The sequence below is a fragment of the Bubalus bubalis genome, chromosome 14 (assembly GCF_019923935.1).
Source record: "Bubalus bubalis isolate 160015118507 breed Murrah chromosome 14, NDDB_SH_1, whole genome shotgun sequence".
In the NCBI taxonomy this organism is placed as follows: Eukaryota; Metazoa; Chordata; class Mammalia; order Artiodactyla; family Bovidae; genus Bubalus; species Bubalus bubalis.
The window spans coordinates 55,492,816-55,510,762 of record NC_059170.1 but is presented as its reverse complement, the minus strand read 5'-3'; the positions used below and the strand labels follow the sequence as shown (position 1 = coordinate 55,510,762).

Sequence of the window (17,947 nt, the reverse complement as noted above, 5' to 3'; positions counted from 1 at the left end):
CCCAACCAGTCCATCCTAAAGGAGATCAGTCCTGAATATTCATTGGAAGGACTGATGGCTGAAGCTGAAACTCCAATACTTTGGCCACCTGATGTGAAGAGCTGACTCACTGGAAAAGACCCTTATGCTGGGAAATATTGAGGGCAAGAGGAAAAGGGGACAACAGAGGATGAGATGGTTGGATGGCATCACTGACTCAATGCACATGTGTTTGGGTGAACTCCAGGAGTTGGTGATGGACAGGGAGGCCTAGTGTGCTGCAGTTCATGGGCTCGCAAAGAGTTGGATATGACTGAGCAACTGAACTGAAATGAAAATAAAGGTCTGTCACTGTTTCCATTGTTTCCCCATCTATTTACCATGAAGTGATGGGACCGGGTGCTATGATCTTCGTTTCTTGGATGTTGAGTTTTAAGCCAACTTTTCCACTCTCCTTTTTCATTTTCATCAAGAGGCTCTTTAGTTCCTTTTTCCTTTCTGCCATAAGGGTGGTTTCATCTGCATATCTGAGGTTATTGACATTTCTCTTGCAATCTTGATTCCAGACTGTGCTTTATGCAGTCCAGCATTTCACATTATGTACTCTGCATAGAAGTTAAATAAGCAAGGTGACAATGTGGAGCCTTGATGTACTTCTTTCCCAATTTTGAACCAATCCATTTTTCCATATCCAGTTCTAACTGTTGCTTCTTGACCTCCGTACAGATTTCTCAGGAGACAGGTAATGTGGTCTGGTGTTCCTATCTCTTGAAGAATTTTCCACAGTTCATTGTGATCCACACAATCAAGTCTTTAGTGTGGTCCCTGAAGCAGAAGTAGATGTTTTCCTGGAATTCCCTTGCTTTTTCTATGATCCAGCAGATGTTCGCAATTTGATCTCTTGGTTCCTCTGCCTTTTCTTAAACCAACTTGAATATCTGGAAGTTCACGGTTCACGTACTATTGAAGCCTAGATTGAAAAATTTTGAGCAATGGTTTGTTAGCGTGTGAGATGAGTGCAATTGTGCAGTACTTTAAACTTTCTTTGGCATTGCCTTTCTTTGGGATTGGAATGAAAAAAAAACAAACAAAACTAACCTTTTCCAGTCCTGTGACCATTGCCAAGTTTTCCAAATTTGCTGGCATATTGAGTGCAGCACTTTCACAGCATCATCTTTTAGGATTTGAAAGAGCTCAACTGGAATTCCATCACCTCCACTAGCTTTGTTTGTAGTGATGCTTCCTAAGGCCCACTTGACTTCGCACTCCAGGATTTCTGGCTCTAGGTGAGTGATCACACCATCATGGTTATCTGGGTCATTCAGATCTTTTTTGTATAGTCCTTCTGTGTATTCTTGTCACCTCCTCTTAACATCTTCTACTTACGTTAGGTCCATACAGTTTCTGTCCTTTATTGTTCCCATCTTTGCTTGAAATGCTCCCTTGGTATTTCTGATTTTCTTGAAGAGATCTCTAGGTCTTTCCCACTGTATTGTTTTCCTCTCTTTCTTTGCATTGATCACTTAGAAGGCTTTCTTATCTCTCCTTGCTATTCTTTGGAGCTCTGCATTCAGATGGATTTTTCTTTCCTTTTTTCTTTTGCCTTTTAGTTCTCTTTTCTCAGCTGTTTGTAAGATCTCCTCAGACAATCATTTTACTTTTTCCTTTTCATCATCTTGTGGCTGGTAAAGAATCCACCTGCAATGTGGGAGACCTGTGTGATCCCTGGATTGGGAACATCCCCGGGAGAAGGGAAAGGCTACTCACTCCAGTATTCTGGCCTGGAGAATTCCATGGACTATAGTCCATGGGGTTGCAAAGAGTCAGACATGACTGAGCAGCTTTCAGTCACTTGCTCACTTCTTGGGGATGATTTTGATCACTGTGTATCAGTGAATCATTGTATATCATTGAACACTATATCCTGTATAGTATTAACAAACCTCTGTCCATAGCTTTTCAGGCACTCTGTCTATCAAATCTAATCCCTTGATTCTATTTCTCACTTCCACTGTATAATTGTTAGGGATTTGATTTAGGTCATACCTGAATGGTCTAGTGGTTTGCCCTGCTTTCTTCAATTTAATTCTGAATTTTGCAATAATGAGTTCATGATCTGAGCCACCGTCGTCTCCTGGTCTTGTTTTTGCTGACTGTGTAGAGCTTCTCCATCTTTGGCTGCAAAGAATATAATCAATCTGATTTCAGCATTGGCCATCTGGTGATGTCCATGTATAGAGTCTTCTCTTGTGTTGTTGGAAGAGGGTGTTTGCTATGACCAGTGTGCTCACTTGGCAAAGCTCTGTTAGCCTTTGCCCTACTTCATTTTGTACTCCAAGGCCAAACTTGTCCGTTATTCCAGGTGTCTCTTGACTTCCTACTTTTGCATTCCCGTCCCCTGTGATGAAAAGGACATTTTTTTTGGTGTTAGTTCTAGGAGGTCTCATAGGTCTTCATAAAACTGTTCAACTTCAGCTGCTTCAGCATTAGTGTTTGGGGCATAGACTTGGATTACTGTGATATTGAATGGTTTGCCTTGGAAGTGAACTGAGATCATTCTGTTGTTTTTGAGATTGCACCCAGGTACTGCATTTTGGACTCTTTTGTTGACTATGATGGCTACTCCATTTTTTCTAAGGGCTTCTTGCCCACAGTAGTAGATATAATAGTCATCTGAATTAAATTCGCTCATTCTGGTCCATTTTAGCTCACTGATTCCTAAAATGCCAGTGTTCATTCTTGCCATCTCTTGTTTGACTACTTCCAGTTTACATTGATTCACGGACCTGATGTTCCAGGTTGCTATGCAGTATTGTTTTTTTACAGCATCGGACTTTCCTTCCATCACCACTCACATCCACAACTGGGCATTGTTTTTGCTTTGGCTCTGTCTCTTCATTCTTTCTCAAGCTATTTCTCCACTCTGCCCCAGTAGCATATTGGCCACCTACCAACTTGGGGAATTCATCTTTCAGTGTCATATCTTTTTGCCTTTTCGTACTGTTCATGAGATTCTCCAGGCAAGAATACTGAAGTCATTTGCCACTCCCTTCTCCAGTAGACCATGTTTAGTAAGAACTGTCCACCATGACTACTGTCTTGGGTGGCCCTACATGGCATGGCTTGTAGCTTCTTGAGTGAGACAAGCTTGTGATCCAAGTGATCAGTTTTCTGTAATTGTGGTTTCCATTCTGTCTGCCCTCTGATGGATAAGGATAAAAGGCTTGTGGAAGCTTCCTCATGGGAGGGTCTGGCTATGGGGAAATCTGCATCTTGCTCTGATGGGCGGGGCCATGCTCAGTTCAGTTCACTCACTCAGTGCTGTCTGACTCTTTGCAACCCCATGGACTGCAGCATGCTAGGCCTCTCTGTCCATCACCAACTCCTGGAGTTTACTCAAACTCATGTCCATTGAGTCGGTGATGCCATCCAACCATCTCATCCTCTGTCATCCCCTTCTCCTCCTGCCTTCAATCTTTCCCAGCTTCAGAGTCTTTTCCAGTGAGTCAGCTCTTGGCATCAGGTGGCCAAAGTATTGGAGTTTCAACTTCAGCATCAGTCCTTCCAGTGAATATTTAGGACTGATTTCCTTTAGGATGGACTGGTTGGATCTCCTAGCAGTCCAAGGGACTCTCAAGAGTCTTCTCCAACACCACAGTTCAAAGGCATCAATTCTTCAGTGCTCAGCTTTCTTTACAGTCCAACTCTCACATCTGTACATGACCACTGGAAAAACCATAGCCTTGACAAGATGGACCTTTGTTGGCAAAGTAACGTCTCTGCTTTTTAATATGCTGTCTAGGTTGGTCATAACTTTCCTTCCATGGAGTAAGCGTCTTTTAATTTCATGGCTGTAGTCAGCATGAAATCTGCAGTGATTTTGGAGCCCCCAGAAATAAAGTCAGCCATTGTTTCCACTGTTTCCCCATCTATTTGCCATGAAGTGATGGGACTGGAAGCCATGATCTTAGTTTTCTGAATGTTGAGTTTTAAGCCAACTTTTTCACTTCTCGTCTTTCACTTCCATCAAGGGCTCTTTAGTTCTTCACTTCTGCCATAAGGGTGGTGTCATCTGCATATCTGAGGTTATTGATATTTCTCCAGGCAGTCTTGATTCTAGCTTGTGCTTCATCCAGCCCAGAGTTTCTCATTATGTATTCTGTGTATAAGTTATATAAGCAGGGTGACAATATACAGCCTTGACATATTCCTTTTCCTATTTGGAACCAGTCTGTTGTTCCATGTCCAGTTCTAACTGTTGCTTCCTCACCTGCATATAGGTTTCTCAAGAGGCAGGTCAGGTGGTCTGGTATTCCCATCTCTTTCAGAATTTTCCACAGTTTATTGTGATCCACATAGTCAAAGGCTTTGGCATAGTCAATAAAGCAGAAATAGATGTTTTTCTGGAACTCTCTTGCTTTTTCGATGATCCAATGGATGTTGGCAATTTGATCTGTGGTTCCTCTGCCTTTTCTAAAACCAGCTTGAACATCCGGAAGTTCATGATTCACGTATTGCTGAAGCCTGGCTTGGAGAATTTTGAGCATTACTTTGCTAGCATGTGAGATTAGTGCAATTGTGCAGTAGTTTGAGCATTCTTTGGCATTGCCTTTCTTGGGGAGGGGCCATGCTTAGTAAATCTTTAATCCAATTGTCTTTTGATGGTGGGGCTGTGTTCCCTTCCTGCAGTTTGGCCTGAGGCCAAACTATGGTAGGGGTAATGGTGACCTCCTTCAAAAGGGCTTTTGCCAGGACTGTTGTATTCCATGCCCCAGATCACACAGCAGGCCACTGTTGACCCACGCCTCTGCTGGAGACTCCTGGACACTCACAGAGAAGTCTGGCTCAGTCTCTTGTGGGGCCACTGCTCCTTTCTCCTGGATCCTGGTGTGCACAAGGTTTTGTTTGTGCCCTCCAAGAGTCTGTTTCCCCGGTCCTGTGAAAGTTCTGTAATCAAATTCTACTCGCCTTCAAAGTCAAATTCTCTGGGGATTCTCAGTCCCTTTGCTGGATCCCCAGATTGGGAAATCTGTTGTGGACCCTAGTACTTTCGCAGCAGTGCGGGAACTTCTTTGGTATAATTGTTCTCCAGTTTGTGGGTTGTCTGCCTGGTCACTCGGTGGGATTCACACGCTGCGCCTCCCGGGTCTGCTGGAGCCAGAGCCCCTGTTCCCATGGCAGGCCACTGCTGACCTGTGCTTCTGCAGGAGACACTCAAACACTCAAAGGCAGGTCTGGCTCAGTCTCTGTGAGATCCCTGGGTCCTGGTGTGCACAAGGTTTTGTTTGAGTCCTTCGAGCATTTGTGGCGAGTATGGGGTTTGATCCTAAAACTGATTTTGCCCCTTGTACCGTCTTGTAGGGGCTTCTCCTTTGCCCTTGGACATGGGGTATCTTTTTTGTTGGGATCCAACATTCTCATATCAATGGTTGTTCAGCAGCTAGTTGCATTTTTGGAGTTCTCACAGGAGATGAGTGCACATTCTTCTACTCTGCTATCTTAGGCACATCTTATGTACCTCAAAGTCCCTGGGAAGGAGGCCCCCAAGGAAAGGGTCCAGCCAGCATCTCTAGGCCACATGACCCCTTCCACTAGCCACTCTGGAGGGTGTAGGGTGGCTGTAGGAGGCCCTCCACCGCAGGCCCCAGTCCCAGGCAGAGAGGCACCCAGTGAAGCAATGGGACCCCAGGCAACATGCACATGTGGAGAATGAGGGTGCTGATATTGTCCAATGCGGATAAGACCCTCCTGAAAAACAGTTATTAAGCATCCTTCGACTTCATTGAGAGAATTTAAATAACTAAGTGGAGAACATTCTTAACTTACCCCTGTTCTTCATGTTCTTATGCTGCGTCACTAAACACATCTGTGCTTTCATCTTTGAGACTCTGTTCTTGCGGGGTACACTAGTGACAGGGACAGAAATAATTGATTTAATAATGTTTTCCTTGATGGTATTCAGTCCCTAAGTTGTATCCGACTGCCACCCCATGGACTACTGCATGCCAGGCTCCTCTGTCCTCCACTGTCTCTTGGAGTTTACTCAAATTCATGTCCATGGAGTGGACCATCTCATCCTCTACCGCCCTCTTCTCCTTCTGCCTTCAATCTCTCCCAGCATCAGGGTCTTTTCTGATGAGTTGGCTCTTTGCGTCAGGCGGCCAGAGTATTGGAGCTTCAGCTTCAGCATCAGTCCTTCTGGTGAATATTCAAATATCTTACATTGAAGTAAAAAGATTACTTAAAATCTTCCTCAAGTTCTATTGACTAATGATAGTTCATAAGGTAAGACAAATCTAAAAGGTTATGGTTGTAGTTTGGTTAGGTTTTGAGAAGTTTTTGTTTTCTGCAGTAATAAAGAATTGGTGTTGCTTTAGTTGATGCAGGTTGATTGTTTTAATGGTTCATTGATTTATCTGGATATAAACAACTCTCATTATCCAGGATTTGTATCCTGTATCACAAGCTATCATACAGCAAACTGTATCCATATTTGATATTCCTATACCTTATCTAGAATATTCTCTAATGCTTACTATTAGATTTTTAAAAACTGAAGTATTTGTCATAGATTTTACCAAGTTGAACATTAAAAAATTCCTTACTCAGCTTTACCATCTTGAGTGTACAGTTACGTGTACCATCTTCAGTGTATCAGCTTAAATGTATAGTTCATCGGACTTCTTAAAATGCAGAATATTTTCCTGGAAACAATAATGATTTAAAAAAAAACAATTTAGTTAATACTGTGTGGGGAGAAAGTCATTAAGGAGTCATTAATGAGGAATCTGTAGAATCTAGAAAGGCTCAGGACGTGGGATGTTTAGGCACTTAAAAAAGGCCAGACTGTGGGATGGGGCTGAAAATGAAGGAGTGGTTGAAATTAGGATAAATTGTCCAGAGGTTCCTTCTCCTGTGCAAGTGGGCCCCCATTCCCATCTCCTCTCTTTCAGAAAACAAATGTTCTGAGGGATTCTACCATCAGGCAAGGAGAGATTCCCTACTCAGAACAGACAATTCAAGTGAGAGTATATGTGTTGACAAATGGGACCCCTGTTTCCTCTTCTCCTTTGGTTCCTCTGATGCTGGCAAGTGGGCTTTTACTGCCAGCTCAGGAACGGAAGTTCTTCTCTGAACTGACCCAAGAGAAAAAATGTACAGTTACTAACATTTAGCATTCCAACACTGAAAAAACTGTCTTACTGCCATATTGTCCTAAAATGAAGTTCCACTGATAAGCCCTGCCCATTCATTGAGTTTCCTTTAGCTCCTTATTGCCTTACTCATAAATACGCATGTTCACTTAGGATCATTAGGTGTTCGTGGAAGTTTCCAACATGAAAGACCAAGACCAAACACATAGTAACAATGGAGTTGAGAGTTATGGCATTACAGTATCAGTTCAGTTTAGTTCAGTTGCTCAGTTGTGTCCAACTCTTTGTGACCCCATGAATTGCAGCATGCCAGGCCTCCCTGTCCACCACCAACTCCCGGAGTACACTCAGACTCACGTCCATCGAGTCAGTGATGCCATCCAGTGATCTCATCCTCTGTCGGTCCCTTCTCCTCCTGCCCCCAATCCCTCCCAGCATCAGAGTCTTTTCCAATGAGTCAACTCTTCACATGAGGTGGCCAAAGTACTGGAGTTTCATACCATGCCATTAAATTTACCCATTTAAAGTATACAAAACATGGCATTATCCTTGGCTTTTCTCTTTCTCAGCCCACATCAGCAAACCGTGATGGTTCCATATTCAAATAACATCTGGAATATGATCCCTTCACTACCTCCACTGCCCCAACCTGGTTCCAGCCACCAACCTCTCTTCTCTGGATGGTTGCAGTGTCTGCTCTGAGCTCTTTTCCTTGCCTCTCTTTTGTTCAGTATCTGTACGGCACCCAGAGGGATGCATTTAAAATACAAACCAGACTGTGATGTTCTCTTGCTCAGAGCGCTTGAGTGGCTCTTGTGTTCAGGGAAAGCCAGAGTCCTTCTGGTCACTTCTCACAGCATGCACACCGATTGCCTGCCTGATCTTCTCCATAGCACTTACCATCATTCAACATATTAGACATTGACATAGTCATTTTGTTTCTTGTCTTACACCTGTTCTCGTCTTCCTTTATTAGAATGCATTCTCAATGAGAATGGGGATTTTTCTCTTATTCTTTGCTGTATTCCCACAGCCTAGAACATTGCTTGGCATATAGTAGGTCCTGAATAAGGATTTATTAAATAGATGTATTATTTTTATATAAGTAAAAACTATTTAAGAATACTACTGATTTTAAGTTATTTGCAGTAAGCTAAGCTAAGCTGCTCCTTATCTGAACTGGTTTAAGCATCCTCAAGCAACTTGAAACTAAAATCGTGAGAGATCTAATTGAGAAGATTTGTTTCCATTTGGGAAATATTCATAGACTATCATGAGATTATGCCCCTTTAAAAATCTGTGCTGGGTGCTAGCAGTCCTTATTGCAAATATTTATTGTAACATTCCATGGTAACTTTATAATGGAGACTCTTTTAATATTTATTTTTAAATCAGAGAATCAGCTTAGTGAGTGCATCTAAGCATCACAGTTATCTTCTGTAAAGGCACAGACTCCTGAAATTCTAATCCTGTAGTGTAAGGAAAATGACCCCTACTTGTCTTACCATCAATTTGCCTTTATTGGTTCATAATAAAACTTGCTGTGTTTTGCTGTGGACTGAAGCTATTTAGTATTTCATCAGTGTTCCCTTTCCTGGCTTTGCCTCTCTTCTCACCTGTTCCCTTGAGAAAACTTAGGATCCCAGATTAACGATATTGCAGACATTTTCATGGATTTCATGGATCCAATTCTGCATCCACATGATTAGAATTCATAGTAGGAAAAGCTGGTCTAAAGCCAGAAGGGTCTTTATCCTGAAGCAAATACCCTCTTAGGTATAGGATATAACAATAAAAAGCTAGGAAGAAAGCAAATTCCCTGGTCTGTCTTTGCCAGCACGTCTTCCTTCTTGGAAGTGAGCTGAAAGATAGCCTCCCTCCATACTCCCAGTCCTTAGACAGCATAATATGGACAGTCTTTGAACCCACAAAAGACTTTAAGTAAGATGTTTGAAAAATCTTGTTTCTCTGATGTTTAATCTCTTAGATTATAACTCACTTCATAGAAGTAATTTATATTTGTGTTATCTGCTTCCTGTGGGACCTCAGGGATTGGCAGGCATTTTTTCTTGTTGTTTTGTTCTGTTTTTGGTGATTTCACTTAGCTTAAGAGTTGTTTGAGGGCTTCCCTGATGGCTCAGTGGTAGAGAATCTGCCTGCCAGTGCAGGAGACATGGGTGCAGTGGGTCAGGAAGATTCCACATGCCTCGGAGCAACTAAGCCTGTGTGCCACAGCTGTCGAACCTGTTTTCCAGAGCTGGGGAGCCAAAACTACTGGAGCTCGCACACCGTAGAGCCTGTGCTCCACTACAGGAGAAGCCACCACAACCAGAAGCCTGTGCACCGCAACTGGAGAATAGCCCCCACTCGCCACAACTAGAGAAAGCCTGTGCACAGCAATGAAGACCTAGGGCAGCGAGAAATAAAAAATTAATAAACATTTTAAAAAGTTTAATCATATCATAGCCAACCACTATTTTTTTTTTTTTTTTAATTTTCTTAGGGACTGAAGAGGTTAATGACCATTTGCCAGAAGCACTTTCCTACAGATCCATCAAAATGTGTGGAGTACAATGCACTATGAGATCTGTGTGCGGTGTGTAAATATCAAGAGAAGCTTAAGGAAGCCTATCACGGACTTCTGGAATCACCACCAGTTGCAATGAGGGAAGAAGAAAAAAGGAGTTTGTGGTCTCTGAGTTCTACCTAATGCAGCTCTTGGTTTTAAGAACCTGTGTTGGCTCTCATGTCACGTCTGACTGCAGAGTGATTTTTGTGTCTTACTTTTAAGTAGTCAAAAGATTAAGTACTAAAGACTTTCCCCAGTAATTTAAATGTGTAAATTTAAAACAGTCACAGGACACGGTTTAAAATAACTTTTCCCCTCTAGACCTAAAAGTTGAAATGAAAGGATTAAAGAGGAACATTTGAGGATGGACTCAATGATTTCTATAAAATATGGTAATTTTCATGTTGCCTTTTATGTTTTGTTTATAGAGAAATATTTTTATATTTTTCAACAAAAATATGGAACCATTTAGTGAAACTTGATTGTCCTTAAATGTTGCTTGACTTTTGCCACCTTGCAATATATTTGAATGTAAATGTTTTTACTATTAAGTGTCTATCTTGCGTTTTAAAGCTTTTATCCTTTAAAGATATACATTATAGTATTGGTCATCTCTCAGAACAGAATTAACAAGAAGTAGAAGTTTGGAAAACAAAGATGGTATATTAAACCAACAGAAGTTCAAATTCAGTAGCCCCAGGCATCAAGGTTTCAAGGTGAGGAAATGGATTGTCAGGGCTGCTGCTGGCTCTTCCTAGAATAGGACTGCCTGCAAATGTCATCCTCCCGAGACCGTGGTGGATGGCTGGTCACGCTCCGTCTCACCGGCCAAAGAGAAGGATGCTGGACTCTTGTCACTGCCCAAGTTGAAGGGCTTGGTCTGATTTGACTCAAGCGAGGACTTCTTTTGACTCTTGCACAGTGTCACACCCAGATAACTGTGATGAATCACTGCGCTTTAGAAGTCGAGAGGACTCAGTGGATAGAGACAGGTGGGTAAGTAGAATGGTACTTGACCAGGTGGAGTGGTGCTGGCGGCTCCTGGTAGGAGTGGGACTCTGACATCAGAACTGCCTCGCCTCACATTTCAGCAACACAGGCATGTGTATGTCTGTACACCCACGAGCAAGGCACTTCATCTCTCTAAACTTCAGCTTCCTTGTCTGCAGATGGTGGTAGTCATTGTCCATGCCTCATAGCATCACTGTTTTAAGTGAAATAAAATGTATAGCACGCTACCAGGCAAATAACTCAGTACATAACAATCGTGTCCTTGTTGGTGGTAGAGTGAAGACAAAGTGGCTTTCCCAGACCACTGGTCAGGACAGTGTGCAGGTGGATTCAATTACTTATTCTGGCCCCTCTTGGAAAGCCTTGAAAGCCAGTTTTGGCCTCTTGTGGGGTCTGTGGCTATGCTGGGCTGATTGTGTCTGCTGGTTATTTGCTCAATGGTGGCTGAGGCCTGCTGTCCTGAATTGAATCAGTGTTCCTTGCCCTTCACCCCACTTTAGAAAACCATTTCTTATTAAATTAATTAGAACTGAATGAAGCTTAGTAGAGCAATAAGAGACAGACTTTCATAAGATGCGACAACAATGTAGACTTCAGTTATATAGTCTTGAATAGAACTTGTTTATAAATATTGTTGAATGAATACTCCACAGATCACTTTTTTTTAAATTCATAGGCAGCCCACACCATGGTAGTCAGCTCATTTTGTGTTGTCTTCCCATTTGCTCTGAGTTAATATTCCACACAGAGAGGAAACTGCATCATGTGACACCAGTACCTTCTAGAACTGATCAGCATGGGTAGATGGTTTGAGGGGAAAAAAAATGTGTAAGGTATTCTGTGGTGCCGTGAATGTTAGTCATTTTGGGGCTTGGGTATAGGGAGGCAGGTTGAAAGGTGTAGATTCCTCATAGAGAAGTTTTCTATTTCCCAGAAGTTAAAAGGTCTTCAGAGGACTGTACCTGTCATGGGGGTTTAGTAAAAAATGACCTCTCTCATTCTCCAGATAATGAAAATTATAGTGCAGCAGATGCTACATATTTCTAATTTTTAGCTGTTTCTAAAACAATAAAGGCCTATCTTTTAAAATCAGTCACACTTCTGAAATAAGTATATTCTTCTATCTCTTCCTCCCCACCTCCCCAGACTCCTTTCCTAAGGAGTTGTGTCTTTCTGGATTCAAATCTAATAAAACACTGTTTTCCCTCAAAAGTAAATCCTGTGTTTCTTAGGAGTGTTCTTGCCAACTGCAAAGACAGCAGCATTTTTCAGCATTGCAGTATAGGGCTGTGGCAGTCTGGAGGCCATGGCTGTGATTTCAGCCCTTGGGGAAAAACGAGGAAAAGAAAACTGAGGCCAAAAACAGTTGACACATAGAGAGGAGAGAGGGCAGCCCGGATCCTGTAGGAAGAAGGGGAAGGTCCCAAGAGACCCGTGCTGGGAAGGTAGCTGTCGCTAGTGCGAGCGTTGAGGATGCACTGCGTCTTGAAAAGAATTTGGAGGAATAGAAAATAGGGTTGATTAGCAGTACAACTTCTGAATGTTAAGTTTTTCCTTCTGATGATCTCCTGGCCCCCTGTAGCACTTTAGATTGTCCTGGGATTTGACCACAGTAAATATGGTAGTATTTACTTAGCAGTAAAGAATCCGCCTGCAGTGCAGGAGACTCGGGTTCTATTCTTGGGTCAGGAAGATCCCCTGGAGAAGGAAATGGCAACACACTCCAGCATTCTTGCCTGGAAAATCCCATGGACAGAGGACCCTGGCAGGCTATAATCCACGGGATTGCAAAAGAGTCAGACACGACTTAGCAACTAAACAACAACAAATTCTGTAGAAATCCAATTATTTGAAAGAAAGAAAGAGTTCGGTAGATTTGAACTTGTGGATCCTATCACTGGCTCCTTTTCAGCCCTATAGTAACCCCTTTATTACTTCTGGACCTACAAAGGTAGTAGAGCTAAGTGGGGCAGATTCAGTGAAAGGGGAGCTTCGGTTGAGATGTGGCTGTTCCCTTTGAATATCTGCAAGAGCATAACCTTGTGGATCATGCCTCCTTCCTCCGCATCCTCGCCCATGAAGTCCCTTAACTTTATCCCCTAGAAATTTATAGTATGGAGTCGTACTGGGAGGCTTCAACTGAAAGCCCTTTCTCACAGCAGGTTTGTGTAAGAGTTTCCAGCTGTCTAAAGTGTGAGGAGCCAGCCCCAGTCCCCAGAGGGTCGCTGTGGGAACACTGTTATGGCAACTGGTTTTCATCAGACTCGGCAGTTGGATGGGCTGAATTCTGACTATGCACTGGTTTGTCCTGTAATGGTTAACAGTAACCTTAAAATCTTTTGAAATTTAAAAATAAGTTCTGGTGGCGTGGACTAACTCAAGGGAATGCAGTGTGGTTGGCAGTTGTCACTGTGGTGTGAACTGACCCCTTTCAGGATTTTGGAAACATACTCATTTAAAATACACACACACACACATACACACACATATAAAATATTTGTGTGTATATATATGTTTTTACATTTCCAAAACAGTTTATTTTGAAAGTATTGATTATTTACTCCTTTTTCCACAAACTCTTATAAACACGCCCAGACTAATCCTTGTGTTGATGGTAATGGTTACTCTTGTTTAACTAGGCCACTTCCTTTTTTGTTTAGTCTCTCCTCTCTGTCCTTAAGCACCCGCTTTGAAATCATTGTCAGCTTTCTCCCAGCATTCAAGATGAACACATACTTTGACCACGGAGGGCAGCTAAGAATGTTTGAGCTGCTTTTTGAGTGTCACTGGTGATCACTGAGGCATTCAGCAAGCTTCCTTGCTGATGATTCTTGCTGATGAATCCTGATGATTCCGTCAGGACTTATCTGCATACCTGGCTCTCCTTGCCCTCTAAACTCCCAGGGTTGACAGCTTGCCAAAACCAAATTGCCTTTACTCTCCAACTTGCTCTTCCCTTGAGACTTAGGAGACATCATGAACCATTAGCATTGTCCTTTGAGCCTGATTTCGGTTTTGCCATCTCATAAAGCAGGAGGATTAAAGTTGTGGCTTTGAGATGCTTTGACTATAGCTCAACAGTCAGCCATAACAAATAGGTGGGACCCAGTATCACCTATGTGTATTCCCTGACCATGCCATGAGCGGTGCATTCTGATTTTTCTTTCCTGTTGTGTTTCTTTTAAAAATATGCTGGTGTGACTCTAAAGTGGCTTACAACTCATTAATGTGTTGTGACCAGCAGTTTGAAAACCACAGATTAAAAAGAGTTAATCAGAGTTACAGAAGGAAGTGACCTGGTGGATGAATTCAGGGCAAAAGGACTCTATTTCTTCTATTTATTTATTTTTTAATAGGGAACACTTAGCTCTCAAGGTTTATGTGGAATTTGGCATATTATAAAACCTTGAGTACTTCAGTTGTTAAATATTTTTGAAGCAATAATTCTTAGGTTTCAAATGAGGTGACTTGTGCATGGAGAGAACCTCCAGGACAGGCCTCATGTAAGAAAATTAATGGTAAGAATAGGTGACTACCTTGGGCTGGCTATACATTGTGTAAAGCAAGAATAAACATATTATAAAATATGAGATTGTTTAAACTATGAGTTAGAGTTGAGGCAGAGAGAGATAGCAGGAGTCTAGTATTAATCAGTTACCTGTTGAGGGTTTGTTTAGCCCTTTGATGATTATTTCCCAAGACTCGCAGCTAGATTTCATTTCCTTCATTGTAAAGTTTTATTCAGTTGTAACATATACAGCAAAGTGCACACATCAGAAAGATACCATATCATACAACTTTTTCTGAGTGAAACTGTCTCAAAGTAACTATCATCCAAGTCAGGAAAAATAATGTTATTAGTGCCCCAGAAATCTCTTCATGCCTTGTCAGGACAGAGCCATGGCCTTGATTTCTGCTATCATTATTTAAAAAAACATCTTTCTTGATTGGATGCATGTACTGTAAGATTCACCCATTCAAAGGGTACAGTAGTCTTTAGAATATTCAGAATTGTGCAGTCAGCAGCACATGTGGAACATTTTCATCACCCCGAAAAAAACCCGGGACCCATTAGCAGTCATTCCCCGTGTGAGTTAGTTTGCTTGTTGTTGTTTATTTGTTTGTTTGACTGCACCAGGTCTTAGCTGTGGCAGGCAGGATCTTCAATCTTCTTAGTTGTAGCAGGTAGGATCTAGTTCCCTGATAGGGTTTTGAATCCGGGCTCCCTGCAGCTTCTTAGCCCCTGGACCACTTGGGAAGTCCCTCATTGTGATTTCTTTGATTCTCATTTCTCTATACCATTCTACATTTGATAGACATTTGAGTTGTCTCCACTTTGGGTATGAATGCTGTACATGTATTTTTTGGTGAATTATAAATTCCTCTAGGGTCTATATGAAGTTGAGAAATGTTTGGATATGTGTGTACTCAGAAGGTGGTGCCAAAGAGCTTTCCGAAGGTCATGCCAGTCCACAGTGCCACATGCGGGACTCGAGGGGTCTTGGCCCCTCCTGGAATGTCCTCGGTCACTTCAGCTTCAGCTCTTGTCCACTTCAGCTCTTGTGATGGGCTAACATGGTACCATGTTGTAGTTTCACTTTGCGTTTTGCTGAGGAAAATTAAGTGGAGCATTTTTCATATGTACTTAATGGCCATTTAGATTTTAACTTTTGTGAAATCTTCTGTTCAAGTTTTTATTTTTGTCCACTTTTTTCTACCGAATTCCTGGCCTTTTTCTTACTGACTTAACATAGTTCCTTATATGCTCTGGCTGAGCCCTGTGTTCAGTGTGTGTTATAAATACTTCTGCTCTGTGGCTTGACTTTATGTTAGGTTTTCTATGCATAGTGTTAGTTGCTCAGTCGTGTCCGACTCTGTGTGACCCCATGGACTGTAGCCCTCCAGGCTCCTCTGTCCATGGGATTCACCAGGTAAGAATACTGAAGTGGGTTGCCATTCCCTTCTCCATTTCTCTGCATAGGGGAAATCTTATCACTAGCTCAGATATTGACATAACCTTTGTCAGCTATCTTTGCCAGAAAAATTTTATAAAAAGTCATGTGAATCCTAAATAATATAATCTTTGCATAGTGCAGTGCCTGTGTTTGGGATTTGAGAGGAGAGAAATAATGTGTTTTTGTATTATTGTTAAATGTTGTAGTGGTACTAGATTGCCATTTCATTAAGACTTGGTGCATTTTTGCCATTCTCATAAGATACGTGTTAAGCATGTCAGCGTTCACCTGAATGAGCTCGTGGGTATCGGCACCAGGTTGCTTCAGCTGCAGGAAAACCCGGACCCAGTGCATGTTAATGGCAGTCCATAGACAGCCAGGTTGCAGAGCAGACGGAGGTTGACCTGTGGTAGAGATTCATGTCACTGTGTAGGACAGAGACATTGAGCTCTTGTTCCTCTCTGAGTTACTCCCAGATCTCCACTAGGCTTAGGAGTGACTTTGAGAGGAATAAACTCCGGATACCTCTGTGGGTGTGAAAGATATCTGAGAAAACATACATTTGTGATTCTGTCATTTGGGGAGAAAGTATCTTGGTATGCTTTGACTTGTTAACTACCACCGTTCCTTCTAGGGCAGTAACAGACATTACACAAACTTGAGCCAAAAAGGTATGTATGGTTTTTGTCCTTTATAGAAAATTGCTTTTTGACTGACAGCCTCTCCCCTGCACCTGCCACACACTGCTTTGGGATCAGGCTCTGCAGACCACGTTTCTCCTCTGCGACTGGCTTTGTGTTAGGTTCTACTGATCATGGGCCATGTGGGAGACAGGAGCCCCGAAGAGGGAGGGAGGCCCTCTTCCTCTGTGTTAACTACCTGTCCCCAGTGGTGGTGCCCAGCCGCGGGCCTACAGCCCACGGTGACACTTGGCATTCCTAGAGGAGGTGGTCCCCGCTCACAGGTTTTCCACTCTTCTGTAGAACCATTGCAGCATCATCAGCCAGTGCTCCTCTCCAGACATTTGAATCCTAGCTCTGTGGGGTCCCACCAAGTTCCTGAGGCACCCGAGCCACCCCAGCAGCATCCAGGTCTCAAAGGTTTGATTCCCAGCTCCTCAAACCTCTAAGTCTTTCTTCAGAGTCCCTTGTCTTTGTTTCTAGCCCTGAGACCAGTGGCTTTTCCTGTGGTTCTCATCTCTGTGATACCTCAGGGTCCCCCTTTTCCTGTCACCTCTTCACTTTCTGGTTAACAGTCTTTTCTGTTACACTCTTTCTGTTAAATTAATTGACATGCTTGGCAGCCAGATTTCTGGTTCCTGCTTGAGGGGAAGTGTGATGGGTCCCCTTCCCACAGCCTTCAGCTCAGGTTGGCTTCCCTCCAGCACACGTGGACTTTGCTCCCAGTTCGTGGGGTTCACCCCAAGCGTGGAGAACCAAGATGCCGGGGAAACTGGTGTTACCTCCTGTCTGGTCGCGAAGTCCTGTCCTCGTGCCCTTTCCCTTTAATTCCCTCTCTGCTCTGCCTCAGTCTCTTCAACACCTCTCCATTCGTTCCTCTGCTTCTTTCTACTTCCTTGGCATCTTCCTGGCTTTGCTCTTCTCCATAATCCATCTGGAGTCCATCATCATCACTCCAGTTTCTCACCAGGACCGTCTTCTCTCTTCCCCTGTTGTCCTTCGGTCACACTGCCCCACACAACCCGGGCCTGGCTCATTCCGATGGCTCCCCCACCCCGCCGCGGTGCCACTGGAGGGATTCCCACCCCGTGTCCAGTGTCCTCGGGCGCCGAGAGAGGCCTGGAGCGCGTGCCCCATCCCCTCTCCTCTTGGGGCTGTTCTCCCCGTGACCGCTGCATCCCGATCCTCCGTCCTTCCCTTGTCATCTGGAAGGTGGCCTCACCTAGTTTTCCTCACAGCAGGTGGGACACGGACGCAGGCCTAAGGTCTGTTGCTGCCTCCACACTCACCAACTCTTCTTACCTTACTTGGAGGAAAGGTGTATCTCCACCTGTCAGAGGCTGAATCTTCCACTGACCAACCTTGCTTTCTTCCAACCTTCTAATGTGTTATATAAATTATTATTTCTTTCCCTCCACCCCCAAGAGAACAAGGGCAGGGATTTCACATCCATTTGGTTGGCTGCATATGCGACAAGGACAGGAAGTCATCATGGGTGAGTCCAAGGATTTGGGCCTGAGCCCTGGGGGACTGGAGGTGCCTCTAACTTGGCTGGGTGATGTCACTGATGGAGCGGATTTGGAGGGTAGCTCAGAAATT

The 17,947-nt window shown here is 43.3% G+C and overlaps 1 protein-coding gene across 15 annotated transcripts in view; it reads left to right on the top strand.

The window, feature by feature from the left end:
• The window catches only part of PRPF18 (pre-mRNA processing factor 18), an 80,461-nt gene that overhangs the window by 46,585 nt on the left and 15,929 nt on the right, over positions 1–17,947 (top strand). For 14 of the 15 annotated variants that reach the window (XM_044928118.2, XM_044928128.2, XM_044928117.2 and 11 more), the window contains one exon: positions 9,637–17,843. In XM_044928118.2, the coding sequence (XP_044784053.1) occupies positions 9,637–9,717 (81 nt within the window). In that variant the 3' untranslated portion in view covers positions 9,718–17,843. The remainder of the gene's footprint in view (positions 1–9,636; positions 17,844–17,947) is intronic. The other variant, XM_044928119.2, reaches the window with a different exon arrangement.